This window comes from Lepus europaeus, unplaced genomic scaffold (assembly GCF_033115175.1).
Source record: "Lepus europaeus isolate LE1 unplaced genomic scaffold, mLepTim1.pri SCAFFOLD_116, whole genome shotgun sequence".
In the NCBI taxonomy this organism is placed as follows: domain Eukaryota; kingdom Metazoa; phylum Chordata; class Mammalia; order Lagomorpha; family Leporidae; genus Lepus; species Lepus europaeus.
The window spans coordinates 532,221-555,816 of record NW_026909030.1 but is presented as its reverse complement, the minus strand read 5'-3'; the positions used below and the strand labels follow the sequence as shown (position 1 = coordinate 555,816).

General features: G+C 41.3%; 2 protein-coding genes across 2 annotated transcripts; both read right to left on the bottom strand.

Annotated features, from left to right (window-relative positions):
- Positions 1-2,176: 2,176 nt before the first annotated feature.
- On the bottom strand, positions 2,177-2,707 carry LOC133754502 (bcl-2-related protein A1-like). Its single transcript, XM_062184964.1, has one exon. The coding sequence runs from the start codon at positions 2,705-2,707 to the stop codon at positions 2,177-2,179; it is 531 nt and encodes a 176-aa protein (XP_062040948.1).
- A 14,755-nt stretch (positions 2,708-17,462) lies between these two features.
- On the bottom strand, positions 17,463-17,993 carry LOC133754503 (bcl-2-related protein A1-like). The gene has a single exon (XM_062184965.1). It carries the CDS (start codon positions 17,991-17,993, stop codon positions 17,463-17,465), a length of 531 nt encoding a protein of 176 aa, XP_062040949.1.
- Between the last annotated feature and the right edge of the window lie 5,603 nt (positions 17,994-23,596).

Genomic DNA, 23,596 nt, shown 5'->3' with positions numbered 1-23,596 from the left:
GATATTTCTGTTTGTATAGATGACATTTTATGCACTTGCCTATCGAAAAGACTTTGCTTTTCCCCAAACCATTTTTGCTGTGATTTTCTGTGTCCATTGCATACAAATTCCACACCAGTTTCTCCAGATATGACTGGATGAAACCAGAAATATCCGGTTGTGTTTTGGCTAACTCAATGCCAGATATTGCTACAGCCTCTGTGTTTGTGTTTTCCGGATATTATCGACGGACTTTATTGTTTTGAATGTTGTTATCAGGGAACATTTAATTTTGTACCATAGAAACACTAATTGGATCCACATGGGGACACCAGCTCTACATATTCATATTTTCTAAGGAGAAAGCCAGAGGAATTGTGGCCACAAAAATGATATTTCTTTTATTATCGATGACATTTTATTCACTTGCCTAACGAAAAGACTTTGCTTTTCTCCAAAACCATTTTATCTGTGACTTTCTCGGTCCATTGCATACGAATTCCACACCAGTTTTCTGGATATGACAGCATGAAACTGGAAATATCTGGGTTTCTTCTGGCTAACTCAATCCCAGATATTGCTACAGCCTCTGTGTTTGTGTTTTCCGGACACTATCAACGGACTTTATTGTTTTGATTGTTTTTTTATAATGGAACATTTAATTTTGTGCTTGGAAACACTAATTGGATCCACATGGAGACACCAGCTCTACACATTCGTATTTTCTAGGGAGAAAGCTAGAGGAACTGCGACAAACAAACATGATATTTCTGTTTGTATAGATGACATTTTATGCACTTGCCTAACGAAAAGACTTTGCATTTCTCCAAAACCATTTTATCTGTGATTGTCTCGGTCCATTGCATACGAATTCCACACCAGTTTTTCCGGATATGACTGTGTAGGACCCTAAAAATTGGTGTCCTATAGAGAGAGACCCCCAGAAGCACGAATTCCACTCCAATCGATGCAAAGAGCATGAGGAAAGTTTATTTCATTTGCAAATGGGTCGTCTCTCAGTAACACTACAAAGCAGTGCAGAGAGAACGACCCCGACCATCAATTGCCCAGAGTATTTAAGGCTTAAAACCACAACATTAGCATATCTCCACAGCATTACAAAACATCACAATGTATAGGGTTTTTCCAGGGTAAAGGAACAAAGTACTTGAGCAAGCACAAATACGGGGTCATCAGGACATAGGGTGGGTACATTTTCGGTCAACTTCTGCTTTTATGGTTCCCAAAAACTTAACATAGCTCCTAAACTAATTATCACATGCTACAGGTTCAACTAAAGTTCAATTATCTCATGAAAGTATTTAGCAAGCTCAGCTATTTTGCACAGAAGCAAAACAGTATGCAGTTAGCTCACAAGCAACTTCATTTTAAACCTAGCCCGCCTAATTCCTTTATTCCCCTAATGCTTTCATTCCCCCCTTTTCTTTTTGTCAAATTTTAATCTTAAAATTTAAGTGCAATCATGGGGATGAGTTATACCATTTAATATTATATTAGTAATATGCACCACAGCCATTAATATTAGGTCCAAGGGGCAGTCCCCTGTGCCTAGCCGCACAGCCAGGGACGCTGTCGGTGCGGACAATGCAGGTGGGGCGGCGCCGGTTCAGCACAAGGATCAGCTGCTGCCGCTCCTGCTCCAGCTCCCTGATAGGCGGCAGCCGGCCGCCTCCCCATGCGCCCACCAAATCCGCTGCCAGACAGATGCAAGTCTACAGGGTAGGGGAAGCATGTCCCGCAGGATAGAAAAAGTTACAAAAAGGCATCAGAATTCAAAAACAGAAAATACAACAGAGACAAAAACAGAAAACACATCCCTGAAGAAGTCATACAAATTTGGGTTGATACCTGGTGCCTGTTCAGCTGAATTGACCCAAATACTTTTTGTGACTTTCACACACCCTCTTCGACTTTCTTTAAACATTTTACCATTTTTATTAAACTAGCCATCCGGATAAAGTCATTCTTACAAACCATGTCCTTTTCTTATATAAAAAGCTCTTTTTTTCTTTAGCCCTTCTTACCAACAATACTCTTTTCTTTCATGTCCTTCATTTTTAAACTTTGGCACTGCTGGGTCAGGACCAAGGCGTGGGTGATAAACAATTTTACTTTTAATAAACTAAAGAAGCCTATTCATTATGCAGGGTAAAAATTAAAATAACATTACTAAGGGTCAGCAATACTTCTTTTTTAGCAATGACAATATCACACAGATCTGTTCGGTAACTTCCAGAAAAATTTTTTCACCAGAATTATGTATAAACTTTTTTACAAATCCATTTTCCCAGCCTCCGTTTTGCCTTATCCATTCTCCCATCCTCCTCGTTATGAACTCAGCCACAAAATAAGGGATGGGCTTAAAAGTGTCCACATCCGGAGCAGCCTGCTCCCGGAGGAGCTTCTTGGCCAAGACCCCTTCGAATGCGAATATAGTCACAATCCTACCCCAGTTGATGACACCGTCCTCAAACTCTTTTTCCATCACTTGGTTGAAAATCGTTCTGGCAGTCTCGACGGACGCGACAGGCACATTGTGCAGGTACGGTTGCAGAGCCTCTTCCACTTCTTGCTGGATGGAGAAGGTGACGTTCTGCAGCACCCTGGACGTCTTGCTCAATCCCAGTCCAGGCTGCGGCATCTTCAGGATATACAGCAAATAGTCCTGAGCCAGCATGTGTACATAGGCAAACTCGCAGTCACTCATCTTCTGCTGCTCGGAGAGCAGAGCCAGGGACTGCTTCTTCAGGAAGCCTTTAAAGCCCTAAAAGGCAGACATCTAAGCAGAGCCTGGCAGGATAGGGAAGTTGCAAAAGGGTAGCAGCATATAAAGGATATGTAGCATTATAAAAATGTGCAGCAGCAATTTGACCCAGTCTCCAGTGCCAGTCTCCACCATTAATCATACGTTTTACCTAACTATATCCCCAGTACCTTGGCTACCGCCACCACCATCTGACTTACCCTATAAACACTATGTAGCATTTATTTCCTATACCTGTGCCACCATCTGACTTACCCTGGAGACGAAAGCCGGCCCGGTGTCTGAACCCAGTACCTTTGGTAGTCCAATTCAGGGAAACATTGGCGCAATTTTTCTTCTTGGTCGATAAAGCCTCTGTCCATTTTGAGTTCCCCGTGGATAGTGGCGAGAGCGTACCTGCTGTTCTTGTGCATTGCCACCTGCTCCTTTTTCTTAGCTGCACGGAGTGCATGGTCCATAGCGATCAGCCCTGCCTGCCGAGCAGAGTCCTCGGGGGGGGGGGTTGAAGGTGGAAACCCAGACCACTGTCCTCGTTCGGCCGTCTCCCACTGTTATCTCCGTTGACCTCCAGACGCTAGGGGGATATCGCGTGGGCCCCTCCCAGACACCGCAGGGGGTGATGGAGCATTATCTACGGGAACCTGGGCAGAGCCCGCATCCTCAACACTATCCCAACAAGGGAGGGGCCGAGGGGCCGCTGTCGCCCAGTCTCACCACTCCGCTGCTGTCGTCTTTTCTCTTGTCGTCTTGCAGGGGCCGTTTCGGTCAGTTCAGTCTCGTGTGGCAGTCGTACACCACTAGATTCTCGTTGTTAGTCGGACCTTAGGGGGACTTGTCCTTTTGGGCACTTCTCTGTGCTTTTGCCAGTCTCCGGGGTCCCTGCCTATCCTAATTTTCCCTTACTTTTGCTTTCTTTTAACTGTGGTGGCCAGGATCCTAGTTAGTTCCTCTTTCTTAGCCCATTTTAAACTTCCCTTTTTTAACTAAATAACTTTAACCCCTTCAGCTAAACTCCTCAGGAGAGTCTGGCAGTAGAGACTGAGTCTCCTACAAAGTTCCATTTAAGTGTAGCAAAATTAATGATAGTAAAACAGGCCCTGCAAGTCCTATCAGGGCTTGTGATCCCAGTTATATGGAGGAGGAGGACGGCCAGCTAGAACGGGCCGGGGGTCCTTCCTCCTTTATTTCATCGGATTCTTTCTCCTCCATTTCTCTTCTGGTTTCCAAAAAGGGCACTGCGGGCCTTCTTGGGAAACAGGGGATATAAGGTGCCCTCCTAAGGAGGCGGGGGGAATAAGGTGGTGGAATATTAAAAAGATCTTCCTGCCTGCCTGGAGGAGTTAAGGGTTTCTCAGGTTTGAGGGTGTCCAATTCCTGTAATGGATAGAGGGTTGAGGTATTTGCCCTGGTCTGCAATTTCCAATACTAGGGGTGTTGCGGGTAGGATCGGAGGGGGTTTGGGGCTCGACGCCACCCCCAGGGCAACTGCTGATAACTCAGAACTGGGCTTCATCCTCAGGGCGGTGGTGGGTATAGTAGGATCGAGCTCTGCCACCGCCCTGTTGGAAAGGAGGAAAGGTTTTACCCAGTCTGGGGGGTTTTTCGCCAGGTCCTCCCACACAAAGATGTAGGGCACTTGATTCGGGCGCCCTTCTTTACCTCCCCTGCAGACCTGGCTCTTCACCTGTAAGATAATTCGAGAGTTAAAAGTCCCATCCCGTGGCCACCCAATGTTTAAGGCTGGCCACTCGGATGTACAGAAACTTGTCCAGTTCTTCTTCTGCACTCTTATAGACAAGTTTTGGGCCCGCTCCTGGACCTCTCTTCAATGACCTAAAGTAAGACTCAAAGGTGCAGTTAATTCCTGTCCCATGTTGGAGGGGAAAGGCAAATAAGGAAGATATATTAAAACACAGAAAACAACCACAAAACTCACAAAGACACTGCGCGCAAAACCAAGACAAAACTGAAACCAAAACTTCCGACGGGAGTGGCTGCTGCCACCAGCCCTTCTCCCGGGGAAGAAAACCTTTCCCTAACCAGAACTTCCGATGGGAGCGAAGCGGCTGCCGCCCGCCAGGCTCCCCAGGGAAGCTTTTCCCCACCAAGTGGTGAGAGCGATGGGAGCGAAGCGGCTGCCACCCGCCAGGCTCCCCCAGAATACCGCCACTGGAGCGTCCTCCAGGGCCTGAGCCAGGGGTCTTGACACGTCTGTCTTGCCTACTACTGGCTCTTTTCAGATACAGGTCCCGTACAGGCACAATTTCAGTAAAACATAAACCTCCGGTACGTCAAGCGCCCCGGGAAAACAGCTAAAACATAAACCTCCGGTACGTCAAGCGCCCCGGGAAAAATAAAATACTAAAAAAATTAACAAAACACACAAAAATACTTAAAACAGCAAAGACTTACCTCCGATTGGAAAATGGAGCGTGGGTCTGGGGTCTCGAATCCCGGACGAGCCCCCAATGTAGGACCCTAAAAAGTGGTGTCCTATAGAGAGAGACCCCCAGAAGCACGAATTCCACTCCAATCGATGCAAAGAGCATGAGGAAAGTTTATTTCATTTGCAAATGGGTCGTCTCTCAGTAACACTACAAAGCAGTGCAGAGAGAACGACCCCGACCATCAATTGCCCAGAGTATTTAAGGCTTAAAACCACAACATTAGCATATCTCCACAGCATTACAAAACATCACAAGGTATAGGGTTTTTCCAGGGTAAAGGAACAAAGTACTTGAGCAAGCACAAATACGGGGTCATCAGGACATAGGGTGGGTACATTTTCGGTCAACTTCTGCTTTTATGGTTCCCAAAAACCTAACATAGCTCCTAAACTAATTATCACATGCTACAGGTTCAACTAAAGTTCAATTATCTCATGAAAGCATTTAGCAAGCTCAGCTATTTTGCACAGAAGCAAAACAGTATGCAGTTAGCTCACAAGCAACATCATTTTAAACCTAGCCCGCCTAATTCCTTTATTCCCCTAATGCTTTCAACTGGATGAAACCAGAAATATCCGGTTGTGTTTTGGCTAACTCAATCCAAAATACTGTGAAAGCCTCTGTGTTTGTGTTTTCTGGATATTATCGATGGACTTTATTTTTCTGAATGTTTTTATTAGGGAACATTTTATTTTGTACCGTAGAAACACTAATTGGTTCCACATGGGGACACCAGCTCTACACATTCGTATTTTCTAGGGAGAAAGCTAGAGGAACTGTGGCAAACAAACATGATATTTCTGTTTGTATAGATGACATTTTATGCACTTGCCTAACGAAAAGACTTTGCTTTTCTCCAAAACCATTTTTACTGTGATTTTCTCGGTCAATTGCATACGAATTCCACACCAGTTTCTCCGGATATGACTGGATGAAACCAGAAATATCCGGTTGTGTTTTGGCTAACTCAATCCCAGATATTGCTACAGCCTCTGTGTTTGTGTTTTCTGGATATTATCGACGGACTTTATTGTTTTGAATGTTTTTATCAGGGAACATTTAATTTTGTACCGTAGAAACACAAATTGGATCCACATTGTGACACCAGCTCTACATATTCATATTTTCTAAGGAGAAGGCCAGAGGAATTGTGGCCAAAAAAATGATATTTCTTTTACTATCGATGACATTTTATGCACTTGCCTAACGAAAAGACTTTGCTTTTCTCCAAAACCATTTTATCTGTGATTTTCTCGGTCCATTGCATACGAATTCCACACCTCTTTGTCCGGATATGAGTGGATAAAACCGGAAATATCCGGTTTTGTTTTGGCTAACTCAATCCCAGATATTGCTACAGACTCTGGGTTGGTTTTTTCGGGATATTATCAACAGACTTTATTGTTTTGAAAGTCTTTTATCGGGGAACATTTTATTTTGAGCTTGGATACAGTAATTGGTTCCACATGGAGACACCAGCTCTACACATTCGTATTTTCTAGGGAGAAAGCCAGTGGAATTCCTGCAAACAAACATGATATTTCTGTTTGTGTAGATGACATTTTATGCACTTGCCTAATGAAAAGACTTTGCTTTTCGCCAAAACCATTTTTGCTCTGATTTTCTCGGTCCATTGCATACGAATTCCACACCACCTTTTCCAGAAATGACTGGATAAAACCAGAAATATCCGGTTGTGTTAGGGCTAACTCAATCCAAAATATTGTGAAAGCTTCTGTGTTTGTGTTTTCTGGATATTATCGATGGACTTTATTGTTTTGAATGTTTTTATCAGGGAACATTTAATTTTGTACCGTAGAAACACTAATTGGTTCCACATGGGGACACCAGCTCTACACATTCGTATTTTCTAGGCAGAAAGCTAGAGGAACTGCGGCAAACAAACATGATATTTCTGTTTGTCTAGATGACATTTTATGCATTTGCCTAACGAAAAGACTTTGCTTTTCTCCAAAACCATTTTATCTGTGATTTTCTTGGTCCATTGCATACGAATTCCACACCCATTTCCGGATATGACAGGATGAAACTGGAAATATCTGGGTTTCTTCTGGCTAACTCAATCCCAGATATTGCTACAGCCTCTGTGTTTGTGTTTTCCGGACACTATCAACGGAATTTATTGTTTTGAATGTCTTTTATCGGGGAACATTTTATTTTGAGCTTGGATACAGTAATTGGTTCCACATGGAGACACCAGCTCTACACATTCGTATTTTCTAGGGAGAAAGCCAGTGGAACTGCTGCAAACAAACATGATATTTCTGTTTGTGTAGATGATATTTTATGCACTTGCCTAACGAAAAGACTTTGCTTTTTGCCAAAACCATTTTTGCTCTGATTTTCTCGGTCCATTGCATACGAATTCCACACCACCTTTTCCAGAAATGACTGGATAAAACCAGAAATATCTGGTTGTGTTTTGGCTAACTCAATCCAAAATATTGTGAAAGCTTCTGTGTTTGTGTTTTCTGGATATTATCGATGGACTTTATTGTTTTGAATGTTTTTATCAGGGAACATTTAATTTTGTACCATTGAAACACTAATTGGTTCATCATGGGGACACCTGCTCTACACATTCGTATTTTCTAGGCAGAAAGCTAGAGGAAATGAGGAAGACAAACATGATATTTTTTTTTGTATAGATGACATTTTATGCACTTCCCTAATGAAAAGACTTTGCTTTTCTCCAAAACCATTTTATCTGTGATTTCTCGGTCCATTGCATACGAATTCCACACCTCTTTGTCCGGATATGAGTGGATAAAACCGGAAATATCCGGTTTTGTTTTGGCTAACTCAATCCCAGATATTGCTACAGCCTCTGTGTTTGTGTTTTCTGGATATTATCGACGGACTTTATTGTTTTGAATGTTTTTATCAGGGAACATTTAATTTTGTACCGTTGAAACACAAATTGGATCCACATTGTGACACCAGCTCTACATATTCATATTTTATAAGGAGAAGGCCAGAGGAATTGTGGCCAAAAAAATGATATTTCTTTTAGTATCGATGACATTTTATGCACTTGCCTAACGAAAAGACTTTGCTTTTCTCCAAAACCCTTTTATCTGTGATTTTCTCGGTCCATTGCATACGAATTCCACACCTCTTTGTCCCGATATGAGTGGATAAAACCGGAAATATCCGGTTTTGTTTTGGCTAACTCAATCCCAGATATTGCTACAGACTCTGGGTTGGTTTTTTCGGGATATTATCAACAGACTTTATTGTTTTGAAAGTCTTTTATTGGGGAACATTTTATTTTGAGCTTGGATACAGTAATTGGTTCCACATGGAGACACCAGCTCTACACATTCGTATTTTCTAGGGAGAAAGCCAGTGGAACTCCTGCAAACAAACATGATATTTCTGTTTGTGTAGATGACATTTTATGCACTTGCCTAATGAAAAGACTTTGCTTTTCCCCAAAACCATTTTTGTTCTGATTTTCTCGGTCCATTGCATACGAATTCCACACCACCTTTTCCAGAAATGACTGGATAAAACCAGAAATATCCGGTTGTGTTTTGGCTAACTCAATCCAAAATATTGTGAAAGCTTCTGTGTTTGTGTTTTCTGGATATTATCGATGGACTTTATTGTTTTGAATGTTTTTATCAGGGAACATTTAATTTTGTACCGTAGAAACACTAATTGGTTCCACATGGGGACACCAGCTCTACACATTCGTATTTTCTAGGCAGAAAGCTAGAGTAACTGCGGCAAACAAACATGATATTTCTGTTTGTATAGATGACATTTTATGCACTTGCCTAACGAAAAGACTTTGCTTTTCTCCAAAACCATTTTATCTGTGATTTTCTTGGTCCATTGCATACGAATTCCACACCCGTTTTCTGGATATGACAGGATGAAACTGGAAATATCTGGGTTTGTTCGGGCTAACTCAATCCCAGATATTGCTACAGCCTCTGTGTTTGTGTTTTCCGGACACTTTCAACGGAATTTATTGTTTTGAATGTCTTTTATCGGGGAACATTTTATTTTGAGCTTGGATACAGTAATTGGTTCCACATGGAGACACCAGCTCTACACACTCGTATTTTCTAGGGAGAAAGCTAGAGGAACTGCGACAAACAAACATGATATTTCTGTTTGTATAGATGACATTTTATGCACTTGCCTAACGAAAAGACTTTGCTTTCCTCCAAAACCATTTTTACGTGATTTTCTCGGTCCATAGCATACGAATTCCACTCCAGTTTGTCCGCATATGACTGGATGAAACCGCAAATATCTGGTTTTCTTTTGGCTAATTCAATCCCAGATATTGCTACAGCCTCTGTGTTTGTGTTTTCCGGATATTATCAAAAGACTTTATTGTTTTGAAACTCTTTTATCGGGGAACATTATACTTAGAGCTTGTTTATAATAATTGGTTCCACATGGGGACACCAGCTCTACATATTCATATTTTCTAAGGAGAAAGCTAGAGGAACTGTGGCCAAAAAAATGATATTTCTTTTAGTATCGATGACATTTTATGCACTTCCCTTACGAAAAGACTTTGCTTTTCTCCAAAACCATTTTATCTGTGATTTTCTCGGTCCATTGCATACGAATTCCACACGAGTTTTCCGGATATGACTGGATGAAACTGGAAATATCTGGGTTTGTTCTGGCTAACTCAATCCCAGATATTGCTACAGCCTCTGTGTTTGTGTTTTCCGGACACTATCAACGGAATTTATTGTTTTGAATGTCTTTTATCGGGGAACATTTTATTTTGAGCTTGGATACAGTAATTGGTTCCACATGGAGACACCAGCTCTACACATTCGTATTTTCTAGGGAGAAAGCCAGTGGAACTGCTGCAAACAAACATGATATTTCTGTTTGTGTAGATGATATTTTATGCACTTGCCTAACGAAAGACTTTGCTTTTCTCCAAAACCATTTTTACTGTGATTTTCTCGGTCCATTGCATACGAATTCCACACCACCTTTTCCAGAAATGACTGGATAAAACCAGAAATATCTGGTTGTGTTTTGGCTAACTCAATCCAAAATATTGTGAAAGCTTCTGTGTTTGTGTTTTCTGGATATTATCGATGGACTTTATTGTTTTGAATGTTTTTATCAGGGAACATTTAATTTTGTACCATTGAAACACTAATTGGTTCATCATGGGGACACCTGCTCTACACATTCGTATTTTCTAGGCAGAAAGCTAGAGGAAATGAGGAAGACAAACATGATATTTTTTTTGTATAGATGACATTTTATGCACTTCCCTAATGAAAAGACTTTGCTTTTCTCCAAAACCATTTTATCTGTGATTTTCTCGGTCCATTGCATACGAATTCCACACCTCTTTGTCCGGATATGAGTGGATAAAACCGGAAATATCCGGTTTTGTTTTGGCTAACTCAATCCCAGATATTGCTACAGCCTCTGTGTTTGTGTTTTCTGGATATTATCGACGGACTTTATTGTTTTGAATGTTTTTATCAGGGAACATTTAATAATTTTGTACCGTAGAAACACAAATTGGATCCACATTGTGACACCAGCTCTACATATTCATATTTTCTAAGGAGAAGGCCAGAGGAATTGTGGCCAAAAAATGATATTTCTTTTAGTATCGATGACATTTTATGCACTTGCCTAACGAAAAGACTTTGCTTTTCTCCAAAACCATTTATCTGTGATTTTCTCGGTCCATTGCATACGAATTCCACACCTCTTTGTCCGGATATGAGTGGATAAAACTGGAAATATCCGGTTTTGTTTTGGCTAACTCAATCCCAGATATTGCTACAGACTCTGGGTTGGTTTTTTCGGGATATTAACAACAGACTTTATTGTTTTGAAAGCCTTTTATTGGGGAACATTTTATTTTGAGCTTGGATACAGTAATTGGTTCCACATGGAGACAACAGCTCTACACATTCGTATTTTCTAGGGAGATAGCCAGTGGAATTCCTGCAAACAAACATGATATTTCTGTTTGTGTAGATGACATTTTATGCACTTGCCTAATGAAAAGACTTTGCTTTTCTCCAAAACCATTTTTACTGTGATTTCCTCAGTCCATTACATACGAATTCCACTCCAGTTTGTCCGCATATGACTGGATGAAACCGGAAATATCCGGTTTTATTTTGGCTAACTCAATCCCAGATATTGCTACAGATTCTGGGTTTGTGTTTTCCGGACACTATCAACGGACTTTATTGTTTTGAATGTTTTTTATCAGGGAACATTTAATTTTCTGCTTGGAAACACTAATTGGTTCCACATGGAGACACCAGCTCTACACACTCGTATTTTCTAGGGAGAAAGCTAGAGGAACTGCTGCAAACAAACATGATATTTCTGTTTGTGTAGATGACATTTTATGCACTTGCCTAACAAAAGACTTTGCTTTTCTCCAAAACCATTTTTACTGTGATTTTCTCGGTCCATTGCATACGAATTCCACACCTCTTTGTCCGGACATGAGTGAATAAAACCGGAAATATCCGGTTTTGTTTTGGCTAACTCAATCCCAGATATTGCTACAGACTCTGGGTTGGTTTTTTCGGGATATTATCAACAGACTTTATTGTTTTGAAAGTCTTTTATCGGGGAACATTTTATTTTGAGCTTGGATACAGTAATTGGTTCCACATGGAGACACCAGCTCTACACACTCGTATTTTCTAGGGAGAAAGCTAGAGGAACTGCGACAAACAAACATGATATTTCTGTTTGTATAGATGACATTTTATGCACTTGCCTAACGAAAAGACTTTGCTTTCCTCCAAAACCATTTTTACGTGATTTTCTCGGTCCATAGCATACGAATTCCACTCCAGTTTGTCCGCATATGACTGGATGAAACCGCAAATATCTGGTTTTCTTTTGGCTAATTCAATCCCAGATATTGCTACAGCCTCTGTGTTTGTGTTTTCCGGATATTATCAAAAGACTTTATTGTTTTGAAACTCTTTTATCGGGGAACATTATACTTAGAGCTTGTTTATAATAATTGGTTCCACATGGGGACACCAGCTCTACATATTCATATTTTCTAAGGAGAAAGCTAGAGGAACTGTGGCCAAAAAAATGATATTTCTTTTAGTATCGATGACATTTTATGCACTTCCCTTACGAAAAGACTTTGCTTTTCTCCAAAACCATTTTATCTGTGATTTTCTCGGTCCATTGCATACGAATTCCACACGAGTTTTCCGGATATGACTGGATGAAACTGGAAATATCTGGGTTTGTTCTGGCTAACTCAATCCCAGATATTGCTACAGCCTCTGTGTTTGTGTTTTCCGGACACTATCAACGGAATTTATTGTTTTGAATGTCTTTTATCGGGGAACATTTTATTTTGAGCTTGGATACAGTAATTGGTTCCACATGGAGACACCAGCTCTACACATTCGTATTTTCTAGGGAGAAAGCCAGTGGAACTGCTGCAAACAAACATGATATTTCTGTTTGTGTAGATGATATTTTATGCACTTGCCTAACGAAAGACTTTGCTTTTCTCCAAAACCATTTTTACTGTGATTTTCTCGGTCCATTGCATACGAATTCCACACCACCTTTTCCAGAAATGACTGGATAAAACCAGAAATATCTGGTTGTGTTTTGGCTAACTCAATCCAAAATATTGTGAAAGCTTCTGTGTTTGTGTTTTCTGGATATTATCGATGGACTTTATTGTTTTGAATGTTTTTATCAGGGAACATTTAATTTTGTACCATTGAAACACTAATTGGTTCATCATGGGGACACCTGCTCTACACATTCGTATTTTCTAGGCAGAAAGCTAGAGGAAATGAGGAAGACAAACATGATATTTTTTTTGTATAGATGACATTTTATGCACTTCCCTAATGAAAAGACTTTGCTTTTCTCCAAAACCATTTTATCTGTGATTTTCTCGGTCCATTGCATACGAATTCCACACCTCTTTGTCCGGATATGAGTGGATAAAACCGGAAATATCCGGTTTTGTTTTGGCTAACTCAATCCCAGATATTGCTACAGCCTCTGTGTTTGTGTTTTCTGGATATTATCGACGGACTTTATTGTTTTGAATGTTTTTATCAGGGAACATTTAATAATTTTGTACCGTAGAAACACAAATTGGATCCACATTGTGACACCAGCTCTACATATTCATATTTTCTAAGGAGAAGGCCAGAGGAATTGTGGCCAAAAAATGATATTTCTTTTAGTATCGATGACATTTTATGCACTTGCCTAACGAAAAGACTTTGCTTTTCTCCAAAACCATTTATCTGTGATTTTCTCGGTCCATTGCATACGAATTCCACACCTCTTTGTCCGGATATGAGTGGATAAAACTGGAAATATCCGGTTTTGTTTTGGCTAACTCAATCCCAGATATTGCTACAGACTCTGGGTTGGTTTTTTCGGGATATTAACAACAGACTTTATTGTTTTGAAAGCCTTTTATTGGGGAACATTTTATTTTGAGCTTGGATACAGTAATTGGTTCCACATGGAGACAACAGCTCTACACATTCGTATTTTCTAGGGAGATAGCCAGTGGAATTCCTGCAAACAAACATGATATTTCTGTTTGTGTAGATGACATTTTATGCACTTGCCTAATGAAAAGACTTTGCTTTTCTCCAAAACCATTTTTACTGTGATTTCCTCAGTCCATTACATACGAATTCCACTCCAGTTTGTCCGCATATGACTGGATGAAACCGGAAATATCCGGTTTTATTTTGGCTAACTCAATCCCAGATATTGCTACAGATTCTGGGTTTGTGTTTTCCGGACACTATCAACGGACTTTATTGTTTTGAATGTTTTTTATCAGGGAACATTTAATTTTCTGCTTGGAAACACTAATTGGTTCCACATGGAGACACCAGCTCTACACACTCGTATTTTCTAGGGAGAAAGCTAGAGGAACTGCTGCAAACAAACATGATATTTCTGTTTGTGTAGATGACATTTTATGCACTTGCCTAACAAAAGACTTTGCTTTTCTCCAAAACCATTTTTACTGTGATTTTCTCGGTCCATTGCATACGAATTCCACACCTCTTTGTCCGGACATGAGTGAATAAAACCGGAAATATCCGGTTTTGTTTTGGCTAACTCAATCCCAGATATTGCTACAGACTCTGGGTTGGTTTTTTCGGGATATTATCAACAGACTTTATTGTTTTGAAAGTCTTTTATCGGGGAACATTTTATTTTGAGCTTGGATACAGTAATTGGTTCCACATGGAGACACCAGCTCTACACATTCGTATTTTCTAGGGAGAAAGCTAGAGGAACTGCTGCAAACAAACAAGATATTTCTATTTGTGTAGATGACATTTTATGCACTTCCCTAACAAAAAGACTTTGCTTTTCTCCAAAACCGTTTTTAATGTGATTTTCTTGGTCCATTGCATATGAATTCCACACCTCTTTGTCCGGATATGAGTGGATAAAACCGGTAATATCCGGTTTTGTTTTGGCTAACTCAATCCCAGATATTGCTACAGACTCTGGGTTGGTTTTTTCGGAATATTATCAACAGACTTTATTGTTTTGAAAGTCTTTTATCGGGGAACATTTTATTTTGTGCTTGGATACAGTAATTGGTTCCACATGGAGACACCAGCTCTACACATTCGTATTTTCTAGGGAGAAAGCCAGTGGAACTGCTGCAAACAAACATGATATTTCTGTTTGTGTAGATGACATTTTATGCACTTCCCTAACAAAAAGACTTTGCATTTCTCCAAAACCATTTTATCTGTGATTGTCTCGGTCCATTGCATACGAATTCCACACCAGTTTGTCCGGATATGACTGGATGAAACCAGAAATATCCGGTTGTGTTTTGGCTAACTCAATCCAAAATACTGTGAAAGCCTCTGTGTTTGTGTTTTCTGGATATTATCGATGGACTTTATTGTTTTGAATGTTTTTATTAGGGAACATTTCATTTTCTACCGTAGAAACACTAATTGGTTCCACATTGTGACACCAGCTCTACACATTTGTATTTTCTAGGGAGAAAGCTAGAGGAACTGCGGCAAACAAACATGATATTTCTGTTTGTATAGATGACATTTTATGCACTTGCCTATCGAAAAGACTTTGCTTTTCCCCAAACCATTTTTGCTGTGATTTTCTGTGTCCATTGCATACAAATTCCACACCAGTTTCTCCAGATATGACTGGATGAAACCAGAAATATCCGGTTGTGTTTTGGCTAACTCAATGCCAGATATTGCTACAGCCTCTGTGTTTGTGTTTTCCGGATATTATCGACGGACTTTATTGTTTTGAATGTTTTTATCAGGGAACATTTAATTTTGTACCATAGAAACACTAATTGGATCCACATGGGGACACCAGCTCTACATATTCATATTTTCTAAGGAGAAAGCCAGAGGAATTGTGGCCACAAAAATGATATTTCTTTTATTATCGATGACATTTTATTCACTTGCCTAACGAAAAGACTTTGCTTTTCTCCAAAACCATTTTATCTGTGACTTTCTCGGTCCATTGCATACGAATTCCACACCAGTTTTCTGGATATGACAGCATGAAACTGGAAATATCTGGGTTTCTTCTGGCTAACTCAATCCCAGATATTGCTACAGCCTCTGTGTTTGTGTTTTCCGGACACTATCAACGGACTTTATTGTTTTGATTGTTTTTTTATAAGGGAACATTTAATTTTGTGCTTGGAAACACTAATTGGATCCACATGGAGACACCAGCTCTACACATTCGTATTTTCTAGGGAGAAAGCTAGAGGAACTGCGACAAACAAACATGATATTTCTGTTTGTATAGATGACATTTTATGCACTTGCCTAACGAAAAGACTTTGCATTTCTCCAAAACCATTTTATCTGTGATTGTCTCGGTCCATTGCATACGAATTCCACACCAGTTTTTCCGGATATGACTGTGTAGGACCCTAAAAATTGGTGTCCTATAGAGAGAGACCCCCAGAAGCACGAATTCCACTCCAATCGATGCAAAGAGCATGAGGAAAGTTTATTTCATTTGCAAATGGGTCGTCTCTCAGTAACACTACAAAGCAGTGCAGAGAGAACGACCCCGACCATCAATTGCCCAGAGTATTTAAGGCTTAAAACCACAACATTAGCATATCTCCACAGCATTACAAAACATCACAATGTATAGGGTTTTTCCAGGGTAAAGGAACAAAGTACTTGAGCAAGCACAAATACGGGGTCATCAGGACATAGGGTGGGTACATTTTCGGTCAACTTCTGCTTTTATGGTTCCCAAAAACTTAACATAGCTCCTAAACTAATTATCACATGCTACAGGTTCAACTAAAGTTCAATTATCTCATGAAAGTATTTAGCAAGCTCAGCTATTTTGCACAGAAGCAAAACAGTATGCAGTTAGCTCACAAGCAACTTCATTTTAAACCTAGCCCGCCTAATTCCTTTATTCCCCTAATGCTTTCATTCCCCCCTTTTCTTTTTGTCAAATTTTAATCTTAAAATTTAAGTGCAATCATGGGGATGAGTTATACCATTTAATATTATATTAGTAATATGCACCACAGCCATTAATATTAGGTCCAAGGGGCAGTCCCCTGTGCCTAGCCGCACAGCCAGGGACGCTGTCGGTGCGGACAATGCAGGTGGGGCGGCGCCGGTTCAGCACAAGGATCAGCTGCTGCCGCTCCTGCTCCAGCTCCCTGATAGGCGGCAGCCGGCCGCCTCCCCATGCGCCCACCAAATCCGCTGCCAGACAGATGCAAGTCTACAGGGTAGGGGAAGCATGTCCCGCAGGATAGAAAAAGTTACAAAAAGGCATCAGAATTCAAAAACAGAAAATACAACAGAGACAAAAACAGAAAACACATCCCTGAAGAAGTCATACAAATTTGGGTTGATACCTGGTGCCTGTTCAGCTGAATTGACCCAAATACTTTTTGTGACTTTCACACACCCTCTTCGACTTTCTTTAAACATTTTACCATTTTTATTAAACTAGCCATCCGGATAAAGTCATTCTTACAAACCATGTCCTTTTCTTATATAAAAAGCTCTTTTTTTCTTTAGCCCTTCTTACCAACAATACTCTTTTCTTTCATGTCCTTCATTTTTAAACTTTGGCACTGCTGGGTCAGGACCAAGGCGTGGGTGATAAACAATTTTACTTTTAATAAACTAAAGAAGCCTATTCATTATGCAGGGTAAAAATTAAAATAACATTACTAAGGGTCAGCAATACTTCTTTTTTAGCAATGACAATATCACACAGATCTGTTCGGTAACTTCCAGAAAAATTTTTTCACCAGAATTATGTATAAACTTTTTTACAAATCCATTTTCCCAGCCTCCGTTTTGCCTTATCCATTCTCCCATCCTCCTCGTTATGAACTCAGCCACAAAATAAGGGATGGGCTTAAAAGTGTCCACATCCGGAGCAGCCTGCTCCCGGAGGAGCTTCTTGGCCAAGACCCCTTCGAATGCGAATATAGTCACAATCCTACCCCAGTTGATGACACCGTCCTCAAACTCTTTTTCCATCACTTGGTTGAAAATCGTTCTGGCAGTCTCGACGGACGCGACAGGCACATTGTGCAGGTACGGTTGCAGAGCCTCTTCCACTTCTTGCTGGATGGAGAAGGTGACGTTCTGCAGCACCCTGGACGTCTTGCTCAATCCCAGTCCAGGCTGCGGCATCTTCAGGATATACAGCAAATAGTCCTGAGCCAGCATGTGTACATAGGCAAACTCGCAGTCACTCATCTTCTGCTGCTCGGAGAGCAGAGCCAGGGACTGCTTCTTCAGGAAGCCTTTAAAGCCCTAAAAGGCAGACATCTAAGCAGAGCCTGGCAGGATAGGGAAGTTGCAAAAGGGTAGCAGCATATAAAGGATATGTAGCATTATAAAAATGTGCAGCAGCAATTTGACCCAGTCTCCAGTGCCAGTCTCCACCATTAATCATACGTTTTACCTAACTATATCCCCAGTACCTTGGCTACCGCCACCACCATCTGACTTACCCTATAAACACTATGTAGCATTTATTTCCTATACCTGTGCCACCATCTGACTTACCCTGGAGACGAAAGCCGGCCCGGTGTCTGAACCCAGTACCTTTGGTAGTCCAATTCAGGGAAACATTGGCGCAATTTTTCTTCTTGGTCGATAAAGCCTCTGTCCATTTTGAGTTCCCCGTGGATAGTGGCGAGAGCGTACCTGCTGTTCTTGTGCATTGCCACCTGCTCCTTTTTCTTAGCTGCACGGAGTGCATGGTCCATAGCGATCAGCCCTGCCTGCCGAGCAGAGTCCTCGGGGGGGGGGGTTGAAGGTGGAAACCCAGACCACTGTCCTCGTTCGGCCGTCTCCCACTGTTATCTCCGTTGACCTCCAGACGCTAGGGGGATATCGCGTGGGCCCCTCCCAGACACCGCAGGGGGTGATGGAGCATTATCTACGGGAACCTGGGCAGAGCCCGCATCCTCAACACTATCCCAACAAGGGAGGGGCCGAGGGGCCGCTGTCGCCCAGTCTCACCACTCCGCTGCTGTCGTCTTTTCTCTTGTCGTCTTGCAGGGGCCGTTTCGGTCAGTTCAGTCTCGTGTGGCAGTCGTACACCACTAGATTCTCGTTGTTAGTCGGACCTTAGGGGGACTTGTCCTTTTGGGCACTTCTCTGTGCTTTTGCCAGTCTCCGGGGTCCCTGCCTATCCTAATTTTCCCTTACTTTTGCTTTCTTTTAACTGTGGTGGCCAGGATCCTAGTTAGTTCCTCTTTCTTAGCCCATTTTAAACTTCCCTTTTTTAACTAAATAACTTTAACCCCTTCAGCTAAACTCCTCAGGAGAGTCTGGCAGTAGAGACTGAGTCTCCTACAAAGTTCCATTTAAGTGTAGCAAAATTAATGATAGTAAAACAGGCCCTGCAAGTCCTATCAGGGCTTGTGATCCCAGTTATATGGAGGAGGAGGACGGCCAGCTAGAACGGGCCGGGGGTCCTTCCTCCTTTATTTCATCGGATTCTTTCTCCTCCATTTCTCTTCTGGTTTCCAAAAAGGGCACTGCGGGCCTTCTTGGGAAACAGGGGATATAAGGTGCCCTCCTAAGGAGGCGGGGGGAATAAGGTGGTGGAATATTAAAAAGATCTTCCTGCCTGCCTGGAGGAGTTAAGGGTTTCTCAGGTTTGAGGGTGTCCAATTCCTGTAATGGATAGAGGGTTGAGGTATTTGCCCTGGTCTGCAATTTCCAATACTAGGGGTGTTGCGGGTAGGATCGGAGGGGGTTTGGGGCTCGACGCCACCCCCAGGGCAACTGCTGATAACTCAGAACTGGGCTTCATCCTCAGGGCGGTGGTGGGTATAGTAGGATCGAGCTCTGCCACCGCCCTGTTGGAAAGGAGGAAAGGTTTTACCCAGTCTGGGGGGTTTTTCGCCAGGTCCTCCCACACAAAGATGTAGGGCACTTGATTCGGGCGCCCTTCTTTACCTCCCCTGCAGACCTGGCTCTTCACCTGTAAGATAATTCGAGAGTTAAAAGTCCCATCCCGTGGCCACCCGATGTTTAAGGCTGGCCACTCGGATGTACAGAAACTTGTCCAGTTCTTCTTCTGCACTCTTATAGACAAGTTTTGGGCCCGCTCCTGGACCTCTCTTCAATGACCTAAAGTAAGACTCAAAGGTGCAGTTAATTCCTGTCCCATGTTGGAGGGGAAAGGCAAATAAGGAAGATATATTAAAACACAGAAAACAACCACAAAACTCACAAAGACACTGCGCGCAAAACCAAGACAAAACTGAAACCAAAACTTCCGACGGGAGTGGCTGCTGCCACCAGCCCTTCTCCCGGGGAAGAAAACCTTTCCCTAACCAGAACTTCCGATGGGAGCGAAGCGGCTGCCGCCCGCCAGGCTCCCCAGGGAAGCTTTTCCCCACCAAGTGGTGAGAGCGATGGGAGCGAAGCGGCTGCCACCCGCCAGGCTCCCCCAGAATACCGCCACTGGAGCGTCCTCCAGGGCCTGAGCCAGGGGTCTTGACACGTCTGTCTTGCCTACTACTGGCTCTTTTCAGATACAGGTCCCGTACAGGCACAATTTCAGTAAAACATAAACCTCCGGTACGTCAAGCGCCCCGGGAAAACAGCTAAAACATAAACCTCCGGTACGTCAAGCGCCCCGGGAAAAATAAAATACTAAAAAAATTAACAAAACACACAAAAATACTTAAAACAGCAAAGACTTACCTCCGATTGGAAAATGGAGCGTGGGTCTGGGGTCTCGAATCCCGGACGAGCCCCCAATGTAGGACCCTAAAAAGTGGTGTCCTATAGAGAGAGACCCCCAGAAGCACGAATTCCACTCCAATCGATGCAAAGAGCATGAGGAAAGTTTATTTCATTTGCAAATGGGTCGTCTCTCAGTAACACTACAAAGCAGTGCAGAGAGAACGACCCCGACCATCAATTGCCCAGAGTATTTAAGGCTTAAAACCACAACATTAGCATATCTCCACAGCATTACAAAACATCACAAGGTATAGGGTTTTTCCAGGGTAAAGGAACAAAGTACTTGAGCAAGCACAAATACGGGGTCATCAGGACATAGGGTGGGTACATTTTCGGTCAACTTCTGCTTTTATGGTTCCCAAAAACCTAACATAGCTCCTAAACTAATTATCACATGCTACAGGTTCAACTAAAGTTCAATTATCTCATGAAAGCATTTAGCAAGCTCAGCTATTTTGCACAGAAGCAAAACAGTATGCAGTTAGCTCACAAGCAACATCATTTTAAACCTAGCCCGCCTAATTCCTTTATTCCCCTAATGCTTTCAACTGGATGAAACCAGAAATATCCGGTTGTGTTTTGGCTAACTCAATCCAAAATACTGTGAAAGCCTCTGTGTTTGTGTTTTCTGGATATTATCGATGGACTTTATTTTTCTGAATGTTTTTATTAGGGAACATTTTATTTTGTACCGTAGAAACACTAATTGGTTCCACATGGGGACACCAGCTCTACACATTCGTATTTTCTAGGGAGAAAGCTAGAGGAACTGTGGCAAACAAACATGATATTTCTGTTTGTATAGATGACATTTTATGCACTTGCCTAACGAAAAGACTTTGCTTTTCTCCAAAACCATTTTTACTGTGATTTTCTCGGTCAATTGCATACGAATTCCACACCAGTTTCTCCGGATATGACTGGATGAAACCAGAAATATCCGGTTGTGTTTTGGCTAACTCAATCCCAGATATTGCTACAGCCTCTGTGTTTGTGTTTTCTGGATATTATCGACGGACTTTATTGTTTTGAATGTTTTTATCAGGGAACATTTAATTTTGTACCGTAGAAACACAAATTGGATCCACATTGTGACACCAGCTCTACATATTCATATTTTCTAAGGAGAAGGCCAGAGGAATTGTGGCCAAAAAAATGATATTTCTTTTACTATCGATGACATTTTATGCACTTGCCTAACGAAAAGACTTTGCTTTTCTCCAAAACCATTTTATCTGTGATTTTCTCGGTCCATTGCATACGAATTCCACACCTCTTTGTCCGGATATGAGTGGATAAAACCGGAAATATCCGGTTTTGTTTTGGCTAACTCAATCCCAGGTATTGCTACAGACTCTGGGTTGGTTTTTTCGGGATATTATCAACAGACTTTATTGTTTTGAAAGTCTTTTATCGGGGAACATTTTATTTTGAGCTTGGATACAGTAATTGGTTCCACATGGAGACACCAGCTCTACACATTCGTATTTTCTAGGGAGAAAGCCAGTGGAATTCCTGCAAACAAACATGATATTTCTGTTTGTGTAGATGACATTTTATGCACTTGCCTAATGAAAAGACTTTGCTTTTCGCCAAAACCATTTTTGCTCTGATTTTCTCGGTCCATTGCATACGAATTCCACACCACCTTTTCCAGAAATGACTGGATAAAACCAGAAATATCCGGTTGTGTTAGGGCTAACTCAATCCAAAATATTGTGAAAGCTTCTGTGTTTGTGTTTTCTGGATATTATCGATGGACTTTATTGTTTTGAATGTTTTTATCAGGGAACATTTAATTTTGTACCGTAGAAACACTAATTGGTTCCACATGGGGACACCAGCTCTACACATTCGTATTTTCTAGGCAGAAAGCTAGAGGAACTGCGGCAAACAAACATGATATTTCTGTTTGTCTAGATGACATTTTATGCATTTGCCTAACGAAAAGACTTTGCTTTTCTCCAAAACCATTTTATCTGTGATTTTCTTGGTCCATTGCATACGAATTCCACACCCATTTCCGGATATGACAGGATGAAACTGGAAATATCTGGGTTTCTTCTGGCTAACTCAATCCCAGATATTGCTACAGCCTCTGTGTTTGTGTTTTCCGGACACTATCAACGGAATTTATTGTTTTGAATGTCTTTTATCGGGGAACATTTTATTTTGAGCTTGGATACAGTAATTGGTTCCACATGGAGACACCAGCTCTACACATTCGTATTTTCTAGGGAGAAAGCCAGTGGAACTGCTGCAAACAAACATGATATTTCTGTTTGTGTAGATGATATTTTATGCACTTGCCTAACGAAAAGACTTTGCTTTTTGCCAAAACCATTTTTGCTCTGATTTTCTCGGTCCATTGCATACGAATTCCACACCACCTTTTCCAGAAATGACTGGATAAAACCAGAAATATCTGGTTGTGTTTTGGCTAACTCAATCCAAAATATTGTGAAAGCTTCTGTGTTTGTGTTTTCTGGATATTATCGATGGACTTTATTGTTTTGAATGTTTTTATCAGGGAACATTTAATTTTGTACCATTGAAACACTAATTGGTTCATCATGGGGACACCTGCTCTACACATTCGTATTTTCTAGGCAGAAAGCTAGAGGAAATGAGGAAGACAAACATGATATTTTTTTTTTGTATAGATGACATTTTATGCACTTCCCTAATGAAAAGACTTTGCTTTTCTCCAAAACCATTTTATCTGTGATTTCTCGGTCCATTGCATACGAATTCCACACCTCTTTGTCCGGATATGAGTGGATAAAACCGGAAATATCCGGTTTTGTTTTGGCTAACTCAATCCCAGATATTGCTACAGCCTCTGTGTTTGTGTTTTCTGGATATTATCGACGGACTTTATTGTTTTGAATGTTTTTATCAGGGAACATTTAATTTTGTACCGTTGAAACACAAATTGGATCCACATTGTGACACCAGCTCTACATATTCATATTTTATAAGGAGAAGGCCAGAGGAATTGTGGCCAAAAAAATGATATTTCTTTTAGTATCGATGACATTTTATGCACTTGCCTAACGAAAAGACTTTGCTTTTCTCCAAAACCCTTTTAT